At 66.2% G+C, this 21,740-nt stretch overlaps 1 protein-coding gene across 1 annotated transcript in view; it reads right to left on the bottom strand.

The window, feature by feature from the left end:
- Ncor2 (nuclear receptor corepressor 2) overlaps positions 1–21,740 on the bottom strand; it is a 134,544-nt gene that overhangs the window by 28,017 nt on the left and 84,787 nt on the right. Inside the window, 9 exon segments of the mRNA XM_048785477.1 lie at positions 368–507; positions 704–865; positions 4,126–4,297; positions 5,035–5,155; positions 10,984–11,402; positions 11,404–11,597; positions 12,231–12,281; positions 14,553–14,700; positions 19,586–19,728. Coding sequence (XP_048641434.1) covers positions 368–507; positions 704–865; positions 4,126–4,297; positions 5,035–5,155; positions 10,984–11,402; positions 11,404–11,597; positions 12,231–12,281; positions 14,553–14,700; positions 19,586–19,728 — 1,550 coding nt within the window.

Below are 21,740 nucleotides of genomic sequence, written 5' to 3'. Positions count from 1 at the left end.
GGGGGGGGGGGGGGGGCGGGGATAGCCCAAGAGGTGCTGGGCAGCTGGCCACACACCAAGCGCTCACCCTGGGAAGCCCCCTTCACTTCTATTAATCCACCCACCACTGAACAGAGGGCAAGCTGAGGCCAGAAGCCCTGACTCGCCCGCATGAGGCCACGGTGCACTGGCTGCCCCACGAGCGACCTCCAAGGACCAGATCCCAGGTGTCCAGGGCAGGCACAGACCCAGCACTGAGTGCAGGGACCCGGACCCTAAGGAACCCAGTGCTCCAGGGCCCTACCCCATAGGTTGGCAGACCCAGCTCCTAGGGGGAGGGGCCACACCCGGGCACCTGGCCACAAAGCTGCTCCACAATGCCCCTCACCTGGGAGATGGCGCCCATGTGCCTCTCGAGGACGCCGGGGTGTTTGGTGGAGGAGATGAGGGGAGGTGGGTTGGAGATGGTGGGTGGGCGTGGCAGGACAGGCCGGGCACCGTCGTGGAGGCCCAGGGGCAGCGGGTGACCTGCAGGGCACATGTCTGCTGTGGAGACCCCACAACCCTGGACACCCTCCACCTCCCTTGTCCCGACAGGAGATTCCTGGCTGGCCCCCAAACCCTCTCCAGGTTCTGGACCAGGGCAAACAGCCGGGGCCCAGTGACTGAGGCCAGGCTGAGTAAGTGTGTCAGCCGAGAAGCCGAGACTGGACCAAGCACTCACCAGGTGGTGCGTAGGCAAAGGCTGAGGGGTCCGGGGCATGTGGGGAGGCTTTGATCACCTCCCGAGGGGGCACAGGGAAGGGCAGGCCCGAGGTCCAGCAAGGGGGCTCTGCAGGCAGCTTCTGGCCCTCGGCTGCGAAGGCTGGGAAGAACGCAGGCTTCTCTGTGGAGGGCGTGAGGTGGGCAGTCAGGTGGTGCCCAGCTGCCTGCCTCTGGGACCCCCGCAGCCCTGGCCACCTGGCAGCAACAGGGGCTGTGCTGGCCTGGGCGCCCTCCTGCCTGCATCCTGGAGGCTGCGCTGTGTCCCTGTGACCTGCTCAGCATGGATGCACAGGAGGTGCCTCGGGGTTGGGGCCACACAGGAACCTCTGGGGACAGGAATGGGCAGTTGGCACTGAGGGCACAGAGCCAATGCCAGGGAGCGAGAGGGCCTGGGGCGCCACCCTCACCAGGGCAGGGCCGCTCACTGAACTCATCTCCCGCAGACTGAGTGGCTGGGCCGCGGTGTCCACAGAGGGGGCTGCGGCTCGCTGACCAGGGTGCCAGTCATCACAGGGCCAGCAATCTGCTGAGCAAAGTGCCAGCACCATGCTGAGCCTGGTCCAGCAGAGGCACCTCTACCAGGGCTAGTGGAAAGTGGGGTCCCCAGTGAGGCCCTCTGTGCCCGCAGCCCTTGGATGGGCAGCTGGCACTGAGGTCCAGCTTCCAGCCCTCCCGAGGTCCCTGAAGGTGCCCAAGGGTGACACCCAGACACAGCAGCAGTCACAGCCAATAAGCGGCCAGGTCAGGATTTGAACCCGTGTGGCAGTCAATGTTGACAGGAATTGCTGCCCTCCTAGGGCCTCCTCCAGACTGACGCTGAGCACGTCAGCCCAGCTGTCCCCACAGCACCCTCCAGGTACAGTCCCTGTTTCATAGACAGGAAAACTGAGGCCCCAGATACCAGGTGGGAGCTTTGAGGCAGGAGGCTTGGCGCCAGGCCTGGCTCTTCCCCTCGTGGCCACCAGAAGAGCAGCCACATATGACCCTCAACTGACACAGCCAGGGGCCCTGGGCTCAGGTCTGCCTTCACGGAGTCCCCCCACTGGTCCCTGGCCCTTTGCTGAGTCGGTGCTAAGCTCTAGACAGATGCTACGGGGCAGGGGTAACTAGTTCAGAGGTGGAGAGGGACACAAAGTGGCAATGATGGAGGTCTGGGGCCCGGGGGCGGGACTGTAGGGAGGTGTCATCTCTTGAGGGCCCGTGGAGTAGGGCAGGGGAGTGCTGGGATGGATCAGTGATGCCTGCTGTGGGCATGGCCTGGGAGGGCAGCCTGCAGGCTGCAGAGTGGACCTTGCCTCCTACGAGACGTGGCGCTTCCCCGTACTGTGTGCTGGAGGGCAGCTGCCGTGGGCAAGGGCAAGGGCACAGAGGGCCTCACTGAGGACCCCACTTTCCACTAGCCCTGGTGGAGGCGCCTCTGCTGAGCCAACCCAGGCCAGGAAGCTCTGAGAATACCCTGGCTGGCCACACTGGCCAGCCCCTGCCCACCTCCTCAGCTGCTCTCCACTCTGGAGGGCGGGGGAGGAGGCCTCCGTCTGGGAGGGACTTGGGGCCCGGCCGGGCTGGCCGAGGGCTGGGAGACAACCTGCTCCTCCAGCTGGCCCCAGGGAGCCCCGGTGGGGCTGCTCTGCAGAGGGGCCGGGGCCAGGGCCAGGGGCTGCTTCCTGAGAAATGAGAGGGTCCTGGGGGAGCCAAGCTGCCGACCAGACCAAAGATGCCAAGAGCCTGCGCCAGGTGCGCCATATCCGTGGAAAACCACGCCTAGGAGCCGGCCCAGGCCTGAGCTCATGGAGACCACGGCTGGTGGCTGCTCTTCCCCGGGGGCTTGTGACCCAGCCCAGCTGGCTCTGGCTGGCCCCATGTGGTTCCTGCCCCACTCCAGCTGACACCAGCCCGAGCTGTCCAGGTCCCTGACACACATACACAGCTGTCCCTAGGCTCTTGTCCTGAGCCTGGAATGTCCTTCCAGAGAGCGCCCCGCATCACACCCCTCACCTGTCCCATGCGGCCACCCCTCCCGACAGGCACCCCAGCCCAGGGAGACAGCTTGGCCACACCAGGTGGCCACCAGGTCCCCGGCCTGTCTCTGAAACCAGCTCCAGATCCATGCTTCCTCCTGTGTCCAAGGCCACCTCACTGTGGCCTTGTGCCTCTGCCCGACCCTGTAGCCCTTCCTGCCCCCCAGCAACCTGAGAGATGTTTCCAGCACAGGGGCCTAGCTGTGCGTCCCTCCCCAGCGTCCACTCACCCGAGGCTTTGCTGCTGCGAGACAAAACTCCCGTCCACGGCCCACATCAGGGCCTCCGCCTGAACAGCCCTGCCCACGGCCTCGCAGCTGGCCCCTCACACTCCCCAGAGAGGCCTTCCCTGCCCTGGTTGCTGGCCAGCCTCCCGCTAAACACTCTCCTGCAGTCCTGTTCTGCTCAGGATCCCCTCAGCAGCTCTCAGAGCAGGACATTCAGCCTCTGGCCACCAGATCTCCACTGCCAAACACAACCACAGGCATCCCACCCTCCCTGCCCAGGAGGAGGGTCAGGAGGCTCCTGCATGCTGCTAGGGGTGCTTGTCCACCCTCCCCAGAAGTCTCCGCAGCACGTGAAAATGGCCATGGGGAGCACAGGGTGGGCATCCATCACTACCACCTTCCAAGGCCGTCCATGGCCAAGGGCCAGCTGGGCTTCCTCAGGAGATGCTATGATGGAGGCTGGGGAGGACAGCAGGCAGTGGTCCCAGCTGAGCCTTGCTGGTCACGGAGACCAGCCTCTGGGCCTGCTGCTTTGGACCCCTGCGGCCAGCAGGTGCAACCTGGGGTCGGTCGTGTGACGATCCCCACATGAGCCTGTAGTACTTGCTGCCTGTCAGAGCTTGGAAAGGGGGACAGTTTGGGAACAGACTCGGGAGTCCTCGGTCCAGCTGAAACGGGCAGAAACAAGATGCAGAGGGCAGGAAAGCTGGCTTCAGTCTGCCGACCCAGGCCTTACGGTGACAGCGCAGCCGGGGGTGTGCCCTGGTTCCCTGGTGGGCACGGCAACCTCACCCCAGAACAAGGTCCAGGCAAGAGCTGTAGAGGGCAGCACGCCCCGCGAGCTGGGCATCCGGCCTCACCTGGGGTTCTAGAGACCTTGTGTGGACTAGTCACCCCAGCGGGGGCTACGGATGCGGTTCTGCACGGGACCATGCTCTGGACACATGGAGGAGCTGCATGAAAAGACGGCCCCAAGGGCCACCCAGGCCCGACCTGCCCTGCAACGTGGGTGGGCCCACGTGTGCCCACCACGGACAAGCACCAGCTCTCCAGGCGGCCACCATCCCTAGCTGCAGGCCTGGACTTGCCCATTGTCCCCAGAGACGCCCTCCGGCCATCCTCGGGGGCGCACTCACCCTCCTTCTCGGCGGGAGGCGCAGGGCTCCTGCTTTTGACTGGAGGACTGGTGCTGGGCGGCTGGGCAGGGCCACCCTCCGGCTGTAGGTGCTGCGGGGTCGCTGGGGCAGAGGGACTTGGCTTAGGGGGCGCTGCCTCCTCCCGGGATGGCTCATGGACCTTGGTGACCTGCTGGGGAGGGAGGGAGAAGTGAGCGTCCTTGTAAAGGGTCGGAGGTGACAGGTCAGTGAGTGTCCTGCATGGGCCAGTCTGGAAGTCAGAGTCCAGAAGGGGCAGTGACATACTTAAGGTCATATGCAGGGTCAGAGAAGAGCTCTAGCACAAAGCATACAGGTCACCACCCAGCTCCAGGAGAAGGGCCCGTCCCAGCTGCTGGGTGGGGTGGGCAGCTAGGGCCCAGCTCCACTCCCGGCCCACCTCCATCCCTAGAACCCAAATTCCACAGAGATCAGGGCTGGGAAAAGGGCAGTGCTGACCCTGGGGTGTGGCAGTGTGGCCTGGCATGTCCAGTGCCCAACACTCATGAAGCCTGACCAGTAGCCCCACCTGTGGGCTTGGAGCCCCCAGTGCCCATCTCTTGGAAGGAGCACCTCTGAGGCCCACAGGTCTGGCTAAGAGACTGTCCACGGCTGGAGGCTCCTGAAGGGCCCTAGTGAACTAGGGCAGCTCTCTGCTCCCATTGACTAGTCTGGGGCCTCAGGGGACCCATGCAAGGAGGAGTAGGTCGCAGCTGGCTCACGCGGCGGGGGTCTAGGAAGACCTGTGGGCTGCAGGCTCCCGCCTCCCCCGCCCCTGGGGGGGGGACCTCCTCAGGAAACAGGAGGCAGGAGGAGTGGCCACAGGTGCAGACTCCAGCCCACCCGCTGCTGGGAACAGGAAGTCAAGGCCAGTGGGGGGCTCCCACTCACAATGGGGGGGATGGCGGCCGCCCGCTGCTTCAGCTGCTTCAGGTCCAGTGGCTTCTGAGGTGACGTGTTGGCCCTGGGATCACTGGTTGGGGTCAGGAGGCTGGGCCTCGGGGACAGTAGCCTGTGGGGAGACAGGCGTCAGGCCACTTGGGGCTCTCGCTCTGGGCTGGCTCTTCTGATTCCATGGTCTCAGCCCCGGGTGCTGGGGCAGGGAGGCACCGCCAGAGAAGCCCTGAGAGGGACCAATGACCAGCGTCACCCAGCCAAGGCCAACTGTTTCTCCCGAGGAATCTGGCCAGCACAGAGGGGAAAACTACGCTGCTCCATGCAGCCCTCACTGTGGCCAAGACTGCCTTTGACCCAGCCCAGAGGCCAGGAGGCAAGGCATGGACAGAGGCCCAGGCCAGGACCACACGGCCCGCATGAGAGCCCCAGGCTGGGACACGCCAGGGGCCCAGACGAGCCGTCATACCGCGCGGAGCCGCCACGAAGCCAAAGGCCCAGGCAGACCAAGGCAGAGGGCGATGGTGACTTATGGAGGTCACTACCCACCCAAGCCTGAGTGATGTGGTGCCGGGTAGGGCCCTGGGCGCGGAGCCCAGTCAACAGGTGGCGGGGGGCTGGACCCCTGCACACCACCCCACGAGCAAACAGGTGAGCCCTGGCTTCCTGCTTAGGAGCGGGCAGTGCGTCCAGCCGGCGGCCACAGCGGCCATCCCGAGGGGCTCAGGACTGTCACCTCCTTCAGCTCTATGAGGCCCCAGCACATAACTGCTGTGTGACTCCCTCCTTGGCAAGGGACATCTGAGGCAGAGTGGCCTCCTCTAGCCGGGGGCATCGGCAGGGCACAGAGCAAGCCCCGCCCTGGCCTGGGCACAGGGGCAGGCAGACTCGTCCCCACCCCAGGACTTCAGAATTGCAGGGTTTGATGACACATGGGATGCGTGATGTCACACACAGGTGGAAAGTCACAGCCACTGCCTCCCAGGAGAGAGCGTGATGACCAGGACACGGCTCGTGCCACCCACCCTGCCCTGGTGAGGAGAAATGCCACCTTTCAGCAGAAGGGGTGGGCAGATGCCTGTCTGGGGAAGGCCCCTCTCCACCCCACTGCGGCAGGACCATGGGCATGTGACCAGCCAGCCCTGTGGATACCAGCCTCCTGCCCGCATCTGCCACATGCCTGGCTGAGCAGGGAAAGCAGACAGACCGGGTGACGCCTGCTGAAGCTGCCTGCGGCATGCAGGTGGGGACAGCCGAGGAAGGTCACCCTGACTCCTGCGGCAGGCAGCCCGCCCGCCCCCCCTCTGTCCAGATCCCCGAACCTTGCTGCTGCCCTTCATGGCTCTGCGGCCCGGGGCCGGAGGTGAGCCCTGCCCTGGGTCCACGCAGGATGCTACCCCCAGCCGTGCACTCCCCGCCCCCCAAATGTCCACACTGCCGGGCGGCTCATTTACCCTCCTGCCTTGAAACTGGCTGGCACTGGTCACCTCAACTCCCTAGCTGCTCAGAAGGCAGTTTGGTGGCTCCTCGAAGGCCTAACCCTAGGTGTCCCTATGACCCAGCAACACCACCTCCAGGTGTGCGCTCCAGGCATGCGCATAGTGTCCACACAAAAGCACCCACCGCTGCCGCGGCTGCCCTCCCAAGGGGGTAGACAGAGAGCAGAGACGGAGGGCGCCCAGCAGCAGGGCCCTTGCCAGCACCCCCGCGGCCCCACCAGCCTTACGAAGAACAGCAGAGAACAAAACGCCGGAGCCCGAATGTCCACTAAGACTGAGCACAAGGACAAGACGGGCCATGTGGGGCACTGCGGGGCCTAGGAAGGACCAGGAGGTGGTGCCTGCCACAGTGTGGGCGAGCCTCCCGGATGGCAGAGCCCCAGGCTGGGACTGCGTGCCCATGAGGTGCCCGGCAGGCCTACCCTGGCACAGGGAGCAGCCAGGGGCTGCTCAAGGCTGGGAGAACACTGGATGGTGACGACGCCATTCCTCAGTGGTGGCGGCTGCGCTAGAGACCACTGGACGGAGTCTGTGGCCTGTCTCTGCGAGGCTGTCACACAAGGAGCCAAGGGCCCCGCGGAGCAGCTTCTTTCCTCTGCAGATGGGAAAGTGGCTCACAGCAGGAAAGCCACAGTGTGAACCTCAGAGCTGAAACTCTGACTCCCCGCAGGTCTCAGGGTCCCACCCCGGTCTGTCCCCAGGCAGGGCGGCAGGTCTCCTCCAAGGGCCTCTGCTTTCCGGGGCGGGAGGGGCTGCCTCTCCAACCTGTCAGCAGGCCCTCCTGGGGACACTGGGAGACCCAGAGCCCTCTTTCTGAGCCCCACCCCACAGTGAGGTGGGGACTGGAAGGAACTGGGCTCAGGGGACAGCACTACAGACTCCCAGAGGCCTCCTGACCCCAGCCAGACCTCTCGGGCAGAGAGGGCAGAATCCAACCCAGAGTCTGGGTTCAAAGCTGTGGGGAGTCTGAGGACAAGGCCCCTGGGGAGGGGGGGAGGGAGGAGGGAGGAAGGGCCTTNGGGAGGAGGGGAGCAGGGGAGGAGGGGAGGAGAGAGGGGAGCCCAGCGGAGGCCGGCAGAGGCCAGGGCTTACAGCCCTCCCCGTGCTCAGGCCCAAGTCCTTCCACTCTCCTCTTTTTCCTCTTGGAAGATGGTGCTTTTAGTCTCCTCCCTGGGGGCTGGGGGGGCCAGGGCCCCGGGGGCTGGCTTGGAGCACGTGACCAATGGGTGCTGCCCATCAGCCCTCCGCTGCAGTGGAGGCTCCCCCTGCAAATTCCTCCGAGCCAAGCATGCCTCAGCGTCTTGGGGTGCCCACAGGAGAGGAGAGGTGGCAGGGCCACCCTGCAGGAGGGAGGCCAGATGCCTGAGGAGGGCTGGGGACCACTGTGGAAGGCCAGGGCAACAGGGGTCAGGGCTCACGGGTGAGGAGCACTGCATAGGGCTGGTGCATCCCTATCCTCCTGGGGCTGGTTCAGATCCCATCATCACTGGGCTGGATCGCCCTTGCCACCAGTCATCCTGGGACTGAGAGGGCACTACCGCTGGCCTGTGAGTGGCATCTGCAGTGGCAGCTCTTGCAACTGCCCGCTTCCTGGGCCCCGAGGAGGGTCCCTGGCTTTCCTCCCCGACTCCACCCTGGGTCCTCCCTGCACTCGCCTCTCCTCCGCCCCACCTACTGAACATGAGCTCATGAAGCCACAGGGCCTTTGCAGGGTTGTCCCTCCTGTCCGGCTGGCTCTCCCCACACTAAGGCTCTGACTGTCTGCGAAGGTCCCCTCCTAGGAGAGGCCTTCCAACAGCCACTCCTCTCTCCACCCGTGTCCCCCATAGCAACCCCCGTCTCCTTGCACTCCCGCCGCTTGTGTGGCTGCTGTGAAATCAGGGAGACCCTGGCCCTTTCCCAGCAACCCTGGGCCACACGGCTGTGACTGGCACGCGCTGGTGTCCAGTCCCTGCCTGAAGAACTGCTGCCACAACTCATCCTCACCCCAGGGGCCTGCTGGAGCGGCCGCGAGCATCCCCCTCTTGGGGCGCCCTCTGGGGTCCCGGGGCCAGTCTCTGCAGGGTGCTCTCGTGCTGCCCTGCTGGTCAGTAACTCAGACAGGCTGACGGCGAGCCAACACATGGGGACAGTCTTGCCCACTGTACAGATGGCCAAACCAAAGAAAGGGACCTTGCCAAGCTCTCCACAAAGCTGTTCAGGCCCCTTCTCTGGGGAGATGACCAGCAAGGCAGGCAGCCTTGGGCTCCGCAAGCAAAGCCACCACCTCTGGTGTCCACTAAGAGACTCCCAGGCACGGTCACCCTGCAGGAACGTGGAGGGAGGTGGATGGTTTCCCTCAGTCACCAGACAGGGTCTAGGGGCCATGCGAGATGCATACTGCGTCCATCCAGGGCGCAAAGCTCGCTGGGCTGGGCCTGCTGGTGGGAGTGAGGGCGGCCGCGGGCGGGCGGCCAGGGCCTGGGCTTGCTGGGGGCCCACCAGCCTGGGCTCTCCCGGGGAGGCCCTGGCTGCGGGGCCTGCTCTGACGCATCTTGCCTGCGTCCTCCGGCGCCCGCCTGGCCCTGCGTGGTCACAGCTGGCGGAGAAGGGATGGCGGGCTGCCAGCCAGGAAGAGGCCGCAGGCTGGCCCAAGTCCAGAGCCATCCGCCAAGAGGACAAGACAGGCCCCAGGGCGGGGACTAGTCCGGTCACACAGGGTGTGACAAGCCAGGTGTCTTGACTCCCAGCCCAGGGCTCCTGTTCCCTGGGGGCTGAACGCTGGCCGTGAGGCAGGAAGGGGGATGGCTTCCAGATCCCACTGCAGGAGGGAAGGGCACGTCCCAGGCAGGCCTGTCCGAGGATGGGGTGGGAGAGCACCCCAAGGGGCACCAGGCCCAAGGGCTGCTGGGATGCAACCTCCAGCTGTCCAGCCTGGGAAGGCCACGTGGACCCCAGACACAGCCTCCAGAAGGCCACTTATCAGCAGACTGCCCACAGCTCAGCGCTCTTCCTGGGAGCAGGACTTGTTTCCAAGGCTCTGAACTCACAGCCAGCGGAGCTGGGCGCACAGCAGTCCCCCTGCCTGCTCCCCAGCTCAGGCCCTGGCCTCCGCCCTCTGGGGGACCCGCCCTGCCCTGAGCACTGTTTTCCAAGCCACGCCCGTCGGGCAAGAGGCACAAGAACTTGGTGCCCTCAAAAACCTGCCAGCCAGGTCTTTGCCCAGCCAAGGGCTACGGTCAGGCCATGGGCACACGTGCGCGGTGAGGTTCCCATCTGTCGGGGCCCCAGGGACCAGGCGCAGGAGGCAGAGACAACAGAGTCACCTCCTTTTGAGGAATGCAGGGGCCCTAGGCGCTGCAAGGATCTCTGTACCAATGGGCCCGGCCCCCCCCCCACCACGCCCAGGGTGAATCACGCGGTGCAAAGGCCCTGCATGGACCTTGAGGTCAGCGTTTCCTCCCTTGTGCTGCCCGGAACTTTTCCGAGACTCCAGAAGAGAAAACAGTCCGCACTGTTTTTAGTCAAAACACAATGACCCGCCTGCCTCGCTGGACATGGTTCCCGTCCATCCAGAAGCTGCGGCCTCCCGGCTCTCCCTCCAGCGCCCCATGGCCCTGAGCGGGTGGACGGCCCCGGGTGTCAACACCTGCACTGGAGGGCTAGGTCCTCTGTGTCGGCCAGGGCAGGGGCCCTCAGAGCAAGTGCGCCACGACAGGAAGACCCACTGCCAAGGCGCGTCCCTGGCCAGTGTGCATCCCTCCAGTTGCCCAGTTGCAGGGCACCCCTCGGGGACACCCCCACCTGCTGCACCCAGAGCCCAGGCTGGGGAGCTGAGTGGCCCCACTCTCCTGAACCCGCGCTTTCCCCACCCTGGTGGCTACCAACTGTGGTGGTCCGTCACCACCCCAGGACACCAGATCCCGACCATCCTGCCTGACCCACTCAGCTCCATGCACGGCAGCTGGCCAGCTGCAGAGGGCAGACCATGGCCCAGGCTCTCGGGCACCTGGAGTCCTCCCACTGCCCTAAATGAGTCAGGCAGCTTCCAGGCCTCTGTACCTGCCATTGCCACCAAGAGCAGGGCAGCAGGGGGTCCCCCAGATGCTCAGGTGATCACCCCGGTACCTGCGCCCGTGACCTTGTGAGGTGCTGCCCGGCGGCCACCAGGGCGGGTGGGGCAGGGGGACCCTCCTGCAGGGCTGTCAGAGTAGCAGGTCCTGTGCACACCTGGGCACAGGAGGGTCCCAGGGGGCCTCCTGCAGAGGACAGGTGACTGCAGGGCTCCTCCCACCTGCTCCTCAGAGCTGCGGGGCCAGTGCTCCCCGCAGCCCCCAGGGCTCTTGCTTTCCAGGTCCCACTCGAGCCCACACCCCTCCCTCCATGGCCACAGGTGCTGGGGACAGGCAGGGCTGGCCTGAACCCACGGAGCTCGGAAGCCTTCGAGGGGGCCGCCCGGGCTACTCACCGGCTCTTGTCCCCTCCCTCGGGCTCGTCCACCTCGTCGGCACTGCAGGTGGCACTGGAGTCACTGTCCTGGGGGGCGCCCGGGGCCTTGGCAGGGGCTCTGCGGCTCCCGCCCTCCTTCTTCTCCACCTTGAGAGGCCCCTCGGGTGCGGCCTCCGTGCTGGCCTCCCCAGCCCTGGCCTTGTCCGGGTCTTCCTCCTCGGCCTCCTCCTGGCAGTCACCCTGCACGGGCTCCTCGGGGACTGAGACAGACTCTTCCATCTTCCCCGCGTCCCCCTCAGGCTCCTCAGCCACGGGGGGCTTCTGTTCCTCCCCCTCTTCTGCTGGGGGTGCCACGGTGGCCTCCTCCTCCTTCTCCTCCTTGGGGGCCGCAGGAGGGGGCACCGCAGGTGACGCGGGAGCAGGTGGGGGCGTGGGGGGGGCCACTGGCATCTGCAGCTGGGGTGGGCTGGGCAGGGGCCGGGGCGTCCTCAGGCGGAGGGGTGGGCGGCTCAGCGGGGGTCCCAGCAGCACCCAGGGCCGGCGGGGGCTGGGGCCCACTCTGCCCGGCATCCTTGGTGGCCTCGGTGCGGGGGGAGGGGATGCTCTCCGTGTCAGAGCTGTTGTTGACGGCAGCTACCCGGAATAGAGAGGGATGAGCAGGGGGACTGGGCCTGGGGCCAGGAGTCAGGCCCGGTTCTGAAAGGCCTCCAGGCCCCACCCGAGCCCCAGTGTGGCTCTGCCCCCACTGGCTGGCACCCTGGGAGGGGGAGGGACAGGGGCACCTCTCGAGAACAGCGCCTGGCCCACAGGTGTACAAGCCAGCAAGGGGCAGTGCAGGGGACTGCCTGCGGAGGACCACGGCCACCAGGCACCCACCAACACCTGGCAACGTGCAGGGGTCAGGTGCATGAGGAGGTGGTGGGGACACCACAAGGGCAGAGAAGGCTGGGGACTGGACACCACCACCCCATCTTTGGGTCTCAATATCCCCCATTTTCTGTAGCCGAGCAGGTCAGGAGAGCAGGCCAGGCGGGTCCCCAGGGCCAATCCAGGGAAGGTGGGAAGGTTCCTCCCCAGGCAGGATGGGCAGGAGCAGGCCGGGGACAGCAGGGAACAGGGGCAGGCAGGGGCTCGGGGTGGCGGCCCACAACAGCAGCGCTCCCAGGCACAGTGGGGTCCCAGGGGGCCTCCTGCAGAGGACAGGTGATTACGGGCCTCCCTCCCACCTGAGCCCTGCCCCGTGGGGCCAGCCCGCCACATTCCTACCTGGGCCACTGCATTCCCCTCTGGGCACCTCGTTCCCAGAGGCGTGGACAGCTGGAAGGAAGTCAAGACGGTCAGAAGCCAGGTGCCCACCGCACCCCACAGCCCTGACCCATGACCAACATGTCCCCCGCGGTGTTAGTCACCAGCAGCTACAGGACCTGCAGCAACCCCAGGCAGGCAGGTCCAGGCCTGTCCATGGCTGGGCAGTAACAGGGCCACACAGGATGGGCAGCAAGGTCTGGCCCCTCTGAGAGGCCTTCCATGGGTCCAGGTTCCCAGGACCCCAGGGTGGGGTTTGGAGGGACAGGCCTGCAGGGACTGCTAGGGTCCACAAGCAATCTCCCTTCAGCCTCCTCTGTCCCCCACTGTCCCTCGGCACTTCCTGCTTCTCTCCTCCCTCCAGGGCCTAGAGAAGGGCCACCTCCCCTTCCAGAAATGACACCAGTTGACATAGACGCGCGACCACGCTAAGCTGCGTGCAAAGCCTGTCACACATGACAACTGAGCTCGACAGCCCCCAGGAAGGACGGCGAGCCCTCCATCAAGATGAGGAGACTGGGGCAGAGTGGCTGAGTGAGTTGCTCAAGGCCACAAAGCAAGGACACAGGGTGTTGAACCTGGCAGCCAGTGTCCCTGACCACTGGACTTCCTTCCCTGTGTTTTTTTAACTCCCCTTCACAGTGGGACAACAGAGCACAGGAGTTGACCATACCCCACAGACCAGCGTCTAACCCTCTGAATCGTAGTTTGTTCCCCGTTGCTCTGAAGAGGCCTTCACCAGAGGCCCTCAAAGGGGACAGCACAGTGAGCATCCAGCAGGTGCAGCGAGGGGCTGAGAACCAGCACCTCTAGCAAGTGTCCAGGGGCACTGCTGCCTGGGGAGAGCCTCGGCCTCCTCATCCATAGCCGGGATGAGCCACCTCCTCCTCTAGGCTGTGTGACAAGGGGGGACCAGCTCAAGACTGCCTGGCAGGGAGCACAGCACAGGTCCTGGGGGAGCCCCCACCCCGCCAGGGCTGCACAGTGCTGCTGGTGCTGGCTGGGTCTTCTGGGAGACTCTGCGGGGCAGCCCGGCCCCCACCCGGCCCTCCTCAGCCCTGACCAGCTGGGTGCCAGGCTGCAGCTGTGGGGGCTCCGAGGTGACACAGGAGCCTCAACCCTGGCAGACGGGTCCTGCCCCGACCCCACGTGAGCTCTGCAGCTGGAGGCCTGCCACCCCAGCTCCTGGCCGACACGGCGGGGCCTGGCTCCCCTCCACCAGCCCAGCCTGCCCACAGGGACAGCAGGAGGGGACAGAGGAGGAGGATGCCCCGAGGGCCTGGTGCTCCTGGCTGCCCTAGGGAGCGACCCACAGCAGGGAGGCAGCCAGACCTGTCCCCGCCCCGCCCCAGACTTGGACCCAAGCAGCCGGAGGACCTGATGACCCTGTTCCACCTGGAAGCGGACACCTGGGGCAGAGTGCAGCCCACCTGAGGCCGGGCTGGCGCCTTCCTTCCCCAGGCTCCTGGAGCCCGGGAGACTAAACATGGGGACAGAGAGCAACAGGGAGTCCCCGACAGGTGGCAGGAGGAGCAGGGCTCTGAGGGCTGGCGGGGTGCTGTGGCCAGGGGACTGGGCAGGGGGCCCGGCTAAGCGGCAGGTCCTCAGAGGTGCTCTAGGGGCAGGTGGGGACAGGGCTGCCATCAGCTCCGACAGGGAAAAAGGGGGCAGGGTGGGGGTCGCGGTGGACAAGGCTGTCACTGGGGGCATGGGGTCAGGTGTCAGGGTCTACAGACACCAGGAGCCAGAGCGCGTCTTATAGGGCCCATCTCTGCCACTGAGGGGGTGTGACAATCTCCTGTGACCAAATCCCACCTTCTGAGTGCCAAAGGTTGCCTGGTGGCCTACACTGTCACCTTACTCTGTCCCTATGCTCCCTGCCAAGCCCGTGAGGACTCCACTAGGACAGCTGGCTGGGTGCAGGTGTGACCTGGGGCCCTGAGCTGCCTGCACCTCGGTCCCACGGCAGGAAGCGGCGCCATCATTGCCCACCCGAGTCTGGACTCGGGAATAGACAGAGGCGCAGGCAGCGCAGCTCCGGGATCCGTGTCCACTAAAGCCGCTGACTAGACCCAGCTCCCCCCAGAAACCACCTCAGAAAGTAAATCCACTGCCAAGAGGTGGCACGGGACAGGTGGCAGGTAGCACCGGACAGGTGGCAGGTAGCACGGTCCTGAGTGCGGGGTGTCCTCTGCTGGCCCAGGGGTACGTCACCAGGTATAGGCACGGAGGAGCTGTCACGGCCACTCACAGCCACTGCCCTGGGCTGCCGCGCCAGCTCACCTTCAGCCTCCTCAGCCATCTCCTCCTCGTTCCCGCTGACGCCCGAGGCCTCCATCTCCTCGTCCTCCACCACAGGCGGGAAGGCCGCCTCCTCGCTGGCCGCGGCCGGGGCTTTCTTCTTCTTCCTCCGGGCATTCCTCTCCTTCTCCTGGGGCACCGGACAGCAGGGCTCAGGGCCACAGCCAGGGCTGGCCGCCCGGGGCCTCCCCAGGCCTAGGACCTGGCTGCAGCTTTTTTTTGCAAGGGATAGGAGCAGGGCCACCTCCCCCACCTTCCACTCAGGGCCACATGCCAGGGGCTATTTCTACCAGGGCTTCATTCGTCCACCATGTCCTTGGCACGACCCCCGCACGGCCCCAGCCACACTGCCCTTCCTGAGTGGGTGAGGACCTGGAGGACCCGCAGCACAGAGACCACAGTCCCGGGGCTCCCTGTGGGCCCACTGGTCGGTGGGCAGCTGGCCCAGGCCAGGCTAGCACGGGAGGGCCAGGTCTCAGCCCCTGTGGCCTACAGGCCTGCAAAGGGGCCGCGGGACACAGGGCGTGAGGCAGGAAAGGCCGCTGCCCTCAGGCTGGTCGGGAAAAGCCACAAAAACCCCGGAAGACGCAGGTGCCAGCAGGGCCCTGGGAGGGTCAGGGCTGTGTCCTCTAGGTCCTCACCCACTCAGGAATGGGGCACAGGGTGTGGGCCCGAGGGCTGCTTGAGAGAGGACGGTCAGGGAGGGAAACTGCGGGGAGCTGGCACAAGAATCAAGACCTGAGTGGAGAGAGAACTGGCCGGGAACAGTTCTGAGAGAGCAGCCCGGGGAGGGCACTGCACATGCAAAGGCCCTGTGGTGCCACATATGGGCGCATTCGAGGAACAGAAAGAAGCACATGTGGTGAAGCCTCCCGCTGGCTGTACCACGCTCCATGCCCCCCCCCCGCCTCCTCCCTCACATGGAGCCAAGCCCTCGCCCTCCTGGCATGCTTGGGGACAGCTCCTGTCCTTGTTCCTCTCCCAGAGGGACATCTCCCGTCACCAAGCCAGGCCGAGCCCAGGAGGCACCTTCCCTGTGACTCACTAGCTTCCAGGCAGCCATCAGCTCGGGGCATGTGTGGAGAGGGCCTGGGGGCCAGGGGCCAGGGACTGCAGGGAGCGGCCTGTGTCCCCAGCCTGCAATGACAGGAGGGACGCAGCCTGAGCACTCCGGGGTCTCCGGGAAAGAGGACAGAAGCTACGAAATGCCTAAGACCACCCTACGCAGAAAGGCAGCACCTGCCCCCGGAGCTGATGCCCGGCCAGGCTGGAAGCAGAACTCAGGGGAGCAGGGGTCAGGCTCCAGATGTCCCCGGGGACAGCTGCAGCCTGGGGTGGGACCCCTTCCTGTCTTGTCCCCTTCCTGAGTGGACAAGGTCCCAGTGTGGCCACTGGGAGGGCCAGAGGGAAGGGGAAGCGTTTGCCTGCCGTTTAGTCAGAGTTTCCGTCACCAACGCTTGGCCAGAGGGCCACAGCCCCACCCTGCCCCACGTCCACAGCCCCATTACAGGGATGCCCAGCTCTGCTGCCCACGCAGGCCCCCAGTGCAGCCTCAGCCCTCCCTCCCCGAGCCCTTCCTGGGAGGGCTCCTGGCGCGAGCCCGGAGGCACAAGAGTCGTGGCCTGCAGTTCTGTGGTGGCGAGGCCCCGGGTCTCCCCCCGCCCCGCTTCCCCATTCTATTTCTAGCCGACAGGGACTCGGGCACGCGCTGCGATGCGCTGGGTGATGTGGGCGACCGCTGCCCAGGCAGCGTGGGCACAGGGCACGCCGCGGCCTGGCAGGAACGGTTCACCGGGCCGCTACAGTGTCCTGGAGACAAAAGACCCTCTCTAGGGAGGTCACTGAGCCCTGGACACAGGTGGCTAGGTGGACGCCCTGAGGGCCCCAGAGGCTGGCCTGGGTGGCCCTCCTGCAGCGGCCTGCCACCACCTCTGCACCCCAGGCACATCCCCGGTGCCAACTCGCTGGACCCACAGTCCTCGCAGAGCTGGTGTCCCACTTCCAACCCTCCAGCCCAACTGTGTCCAGTCCCCACCACCTCTCCCACCCCCGGGCACTGCTGGACGCATGACGTGCCCACCTGGAAGGGCCTGGGCGAGGGCCTGGGCACGGCCGTTCCCAGACAGCCACAGGGCTGACGTCTCCCTACCCTAACAGGCCTCAGAGGCCCTCCCTGTCACACTGGGTGGCCGCCCCATCCCAAACCTGTCATTGTGCACCCACCCCCCACCTCCACACATCCTGAGAGGACCCCTGTGCTCTGGTCTCCAGGGCTACTTCTCCCCCAGGACGCGGCACGGCTTGTCTTCAGCTCCCTTCCTTAACAGGCCACCACAACGCCAACAGATGAGGACGCGACTCAGAGAAGCCAAGACACCTGCCCGACACCACACAGCTCCCAGGTGCGGTCAGTTCATACCGCCTCTGCCTGGACCTGGTCTGTGCAGCCCATGACAGACCACAGGCGAGGCCTGGCCGGGCCTGGGAGTCCTGGAAGCTGAGCCCTGGGGCCTGGACCCAGATGGGAGAAGAGGGCAACCTTCGGCCATGGGGAGGGGAGGGCAGCCTCTCCGGACATAGGAGCCACACGCCTGCTGCCCTCCCAGCCCTGCTTCCTGCTGACCCTGTGGCGGCCACGTCCAGGCCAGGCCTGGGGCCAGGTGGGGGTGCCCGCCGACTCCCTGCGGGCCGAGGGTGACGAGCCACCCGGAGACCTGCCTCTTCCCCAGGGCTAGAGGGTGCAGGGGCAGGGGTGCTGATTTCAGGGGCGTCTGAGGGGCCACAGGGCAGTCACCCGGCCCAAGGGCCGCCAGTCGGGACAGAACTGCCGGCTCTGGGCCTCCCTCAACTCTGTGCCTCTGATTCCCCTGTTCACCAGGCTCCTTCAAGGCCAGCTGGGTGAGAGGACCCTCCCACACTCCCAAGTCACGGTCCTGTCAGGACAGGGTTCCCCTTGGCCATGCCTCCTCCACAGGCCGGAGGTGATGGGCCCAACATCCTGCACATTCCAAGAGGCGGACACAGAGGGCCCTTTCTGATCCAGCTCCGGGACAGTCCACCTTGAGTCCAGCCCTGGGTGGGCTGCTGCTCAGCTCAAGAATCACCAATGGCTCCCCACGCCCAGTAGGAAAACCCCACCAAGCGCCTGTCCCTAGGAGACCTGCTGTCGCTTCTGTGGCATACAGCAGGCGCTCAGGAGGGGTCCATGGCATGAACAGTGCTCACCCAGTGCCCTGGGTCCTCTCCTCCCGTCTCTCGGACAGGAACCGAGGCCCAGAGTGAGGCCACGCACCCGAGCCACGGGCCTCCAGACCACACGCCGGCTGTCACGGCATGTGCACGGCTCCACGTAGCACCCCTGCAGACGTCACTAGGGCAGGGCGCTAGTGACCTGCCGGCCCCCTCCAGTACCCACAGGCGTTAACCCAAAGCGGCTGTTTCACAGCCCGGGAGGCAGGTGCTGCGTGGTCCCCGTCACAGGTGGAGAGGCAGAGGCACAGAGAGGGTAAGTCACCTGGTGGAGGCCACAGAGACCCTGAGCAGCAGGGCCCGTGCCTGGGCCTTCTGGGCCTGGAGATCCTGCCATCTGTCCACCCACACCCTCGTGGCCACTGCTGCACAACACCCACGGAACAGGAGGAGCTGGAAGCGGGCAGTCACCCGGAGCGCCTCCTGGGGACGGACCGGGTCCTCCCCACCCGAGCCGAGGGCAGCAGCGTCCCTGAGGGCAGCACCTCACAGGAAGAGACTGAGGCCAGCCCAGGGCTCGCAGCGCAAGACAGGCAGGCGGGCACTCACCCGAGGGAGCCTCAGGCCCTGGACCCCAAGTCCCCAGGTCCAGGGGTCCATGGGGATGAAGGGGAGGCCGCTGAGGAGGGCTGGAGGGGGAGGCCAGGCCGGGGACAGCCCAGTGGCAGGGTTCCGGAGCCCCGAGGCGGGGCAGGCAGGAGCTGTGGAGGCCGGGACGCGGGGAGGGAGGACAGGAGAATGGGCGGGGGCAGGAGGACGCTGCTTCCAGGAGGGGCTCCAGGCCACCCTCTCCCCTGGGCTGTCCTGTGCTGACCACCTCCAACTCCTGACCTGGTACACAGACATGGCCAGGTCACGCCCCGCCCCGTCAGCCGTCTGCCCTGAAGTCCCTGCGGACCCAGGAGACGAGGGGCCCTGTCCGAAGCCCACTCCCGAGGCACCACTTAAGACCCCATCTGGAGGGCAAGGGCAGGGAGCCCTGCCTGAGTGGAGTGCCAGGGACATGGGACGGCTTCCCCTTGGCCTGGAGCCAACAGCACACGTGGTTCAGAAAGAACCCCCCAGGAGGGCTGGAATGGGGCCCTCAAATTCTCAGTGGGGCTTGAGGACAGTTCTAATGGGTGATGCTACCCCGGGCCGGCCTCCATGTGCTGTGTGACCTGCGCACCCTCTCTGGGCCTCAGCAGGTTGCACTTAGCACACCAGCTGCCCAGAATGTGCTGCACCACCTCAGTCCAGCCAGGTGGGGGGTGCCTTTCCAGCCTTCAGAGCCACAGCAGATCCGCGGGGAGGCGGGTGGGGAGTGCTTCTCACCTGGGGCTCACACCCCAACTTATTGGCCGGCAGCCTGGCTGAGCTTGTTCCCAGCTTTAAAATCGTGAAAATGCTCATCAAATGTATCCAAGGGAGATGAAGAGGGAGGGAGTGGGCAGGAGGAGGGGCAGACAACGTGGCCTCCCCACATGGTCCTCAACTCCCAGAAACAGTTGTTCAGGGAGTCTGGGCCCTGGGAGGCCACCTGAGCCCACAGGAGGGCTGGGCCTCCAGCCCTCGAGGCCCCCAGCCCAGCTCCCTCCCACTGAGGCACTGACCGAGGGCAGCGGCCACTGATAGGCTCCTGGGCCTTCTTTCGAGGCTCTGAGGCCGCGGTTTCCTGGCTGAGTCAGCGCAGACCCGTGTGGCTCCTTCCCTTGCTGGGAGCGAGCTGGGACCAGGCTGGGAGCAGCCCGTGGGCAGGCGAGGGCCGCCCCTGGCCGCGTACTCACCATCTTCAGCTTGTGCTGCTGCAGGATCTCGTCCAGGTTCTGCCGCTTCTTGTAGTTGAAGTAAAAGTTCTTACACTGCGACACCGTCTTGGAGCCCACCATCCGGGCGATGGCCGACCAGTTCCGGCCATGTTCCAGGAGACCTGCAGGCAGAGGCGTGGGTGAGGCTGGGGACAGCCTGGGCTCAAGGAACAGGGTGACAGCGGAGGGCATAGGGCCAGGGGCCCCCTTCAGGATCTGGGGGCTGCCCCCCCCGCCCCAGCTGCCTGCGGTCCAGGCGGGCTGGGTGACCCAGTGGCACTCCCCACAGCTGCCGAGGCCCCGGGAGACGGGACTGCCTTCCGGCCACACCACGGGCGAGCGGGAAGGGGAGGGCGAGGGCCGGGATGCACCCAGGCTAAGGGGTCACCCAGAGGCCCACGGGCCACGAGGCCCACCTGGCTTGGTCAGCAGCGGGAGTGGATCTGCCCGCAGGCGCCTACTGCCCAGAGCGTCCCCCAGCCTCCCAGACCACCTGGTGTGAGGAAGGCCCAGGAACCTGCAGACTGACCCCCGCCACAGCAGTCCCTGCTCTCCCTAGTTTGGGCCACCGCTGCACCTGCCCCTCCTGCCCTGGAGGCTACCAACCTCAACCTCAGCAGAAACACGGAATCTGCACTCAGAGGCCTGGCCGCCCACCTGCCCAACCCGTGTTCCTGCTCCGACGCCAGCAGGGTGACCGCCCTGGCCCAAGCGGCCCTGCAGCTAAGGCTGGCCACCTTCCCAGGGCTGACGAGATGGAAGGGGGTCTCTGAGCCCCAGGGCCACACGGGTCAGGACTATGACAGGAGACCCTGCAGGCAAGCTTTAGGCCGCCTGGCTCCAGTCATTCAAGCTGCCCTTCAGGGGCGGGGCCAGGGTTCCCTCCACCTCCCACCCGATCATTCCTTCAGGCCTGAGCCCGTCTGGCCCACAACCACGGCGCTCCACACGGCGGCAGCACAAACCCAACCGACCACCCCTGGGGGCCGAGTGGGCCTTCTGTGACCAAGCCCTCCAGGGACTTGGTGAGTCCCCTGCTTCCTGTCCAGGCTGTGGCCATGTTCCCACCCCCAGGACGGAGAGCTGGGGCTCAGGGGGTCAGCCACCTCACCAAGCTCACGGCACAGGCCACAGGGCAGAGGTGTGGGGCCCGCTTCCTGCTCTGCTGGCCTCTGGGCCTGTGGGTGGGGGTGGCGCTGGACAGGCCACCTGCTTGCCTGCAGCGGCCACAGCAGCCACGTGGCCCACACCAGCTCCTCAGGGTTCCTCAAGGACAGGCGGGGGGGCCGGGGCGTGGGATCAAGTGTAACTCAGCCCCTGACCTTTCCTGCTGCCCGCGCCAGCAGCAGCTGCGGCCCCAGAACCAGCGGACGGACTTGCGTTTATTTATGTTTCCCAGCCGGAGCCGGAGTCCAGGCAAACAGGCCGGCCAAGGAGGACCGTGGGCCTGGAACCCGGGGGCGGGGGCAGGTCTCCCATCTGGGCCTGCAGGGATGGGCCGGTGGGCGGGGAGACCCCAGGGAGGCTGACATTTCTAAACTCCACAAATGAACAAGGAGGTGGCCGGAGCTGCTCCACGCACTCCACCAATGGGTGGGGGCACCAGGGGCTGCCTCCCTGAGACCTGGTGCCCCAGACCCTGGACGGGCCTGCGCCCCTGTGCCTCTGTGGGGAGGACTGGCCAGGGCCTCTGGGGCATGGACTTCCTGGGGCTTGCTTGGGGCCCCAGCTGATGTCCAAGCACAGAGGGCAGCGCCTCAGGCTCCCGCCACAGAGCCAGCCCGAGTACCTGGGGACATCCGCAGAGCATGCCCGGCAACAGCCGCCAGCCCTCCCTGCAGACCCAGGAGCCCCTCCCTCCAGGGGTCCCCGCTGGACGAGGCTCCATGTCCTCCTGCCACCCCCAGCTGCCCAGCTGCCCTCTCCTGAGAGCCTCATCAAGGTCCTTGTCCCCGGGCACCCGCAGTTCCCTGCCCCTCCCCGGGGCCACTCACTCACATCCTCTTATCCGCGTCTCCCCCTCGGCCAAGTTTTCCGGAAACATCCGGCTGGGAGGATGCTCCAGGGAGCGGGGCTGGGAGCTGGCGGCCACGGAGCTGCGGCTGCTCTGCTCCTCACGGCTCAGCCTCAGCGG

Source organism: Marmota marmota, unplaced genomic scaffold, assembly GCF_001458135.2.
Source record: "Marmota marmota marmota unplaced genomic scaffold, marMar, whole genome shotgun sequence".
Lineage (NCBI taxonomy): Eukaryota > Metazoa > Chordata > Mammalia > Rodentia > Sciuridae > Marmota > Marmota marmota.
This window is presented reverse-complemented; position numbering and strand designations above follow the sequence as displayed.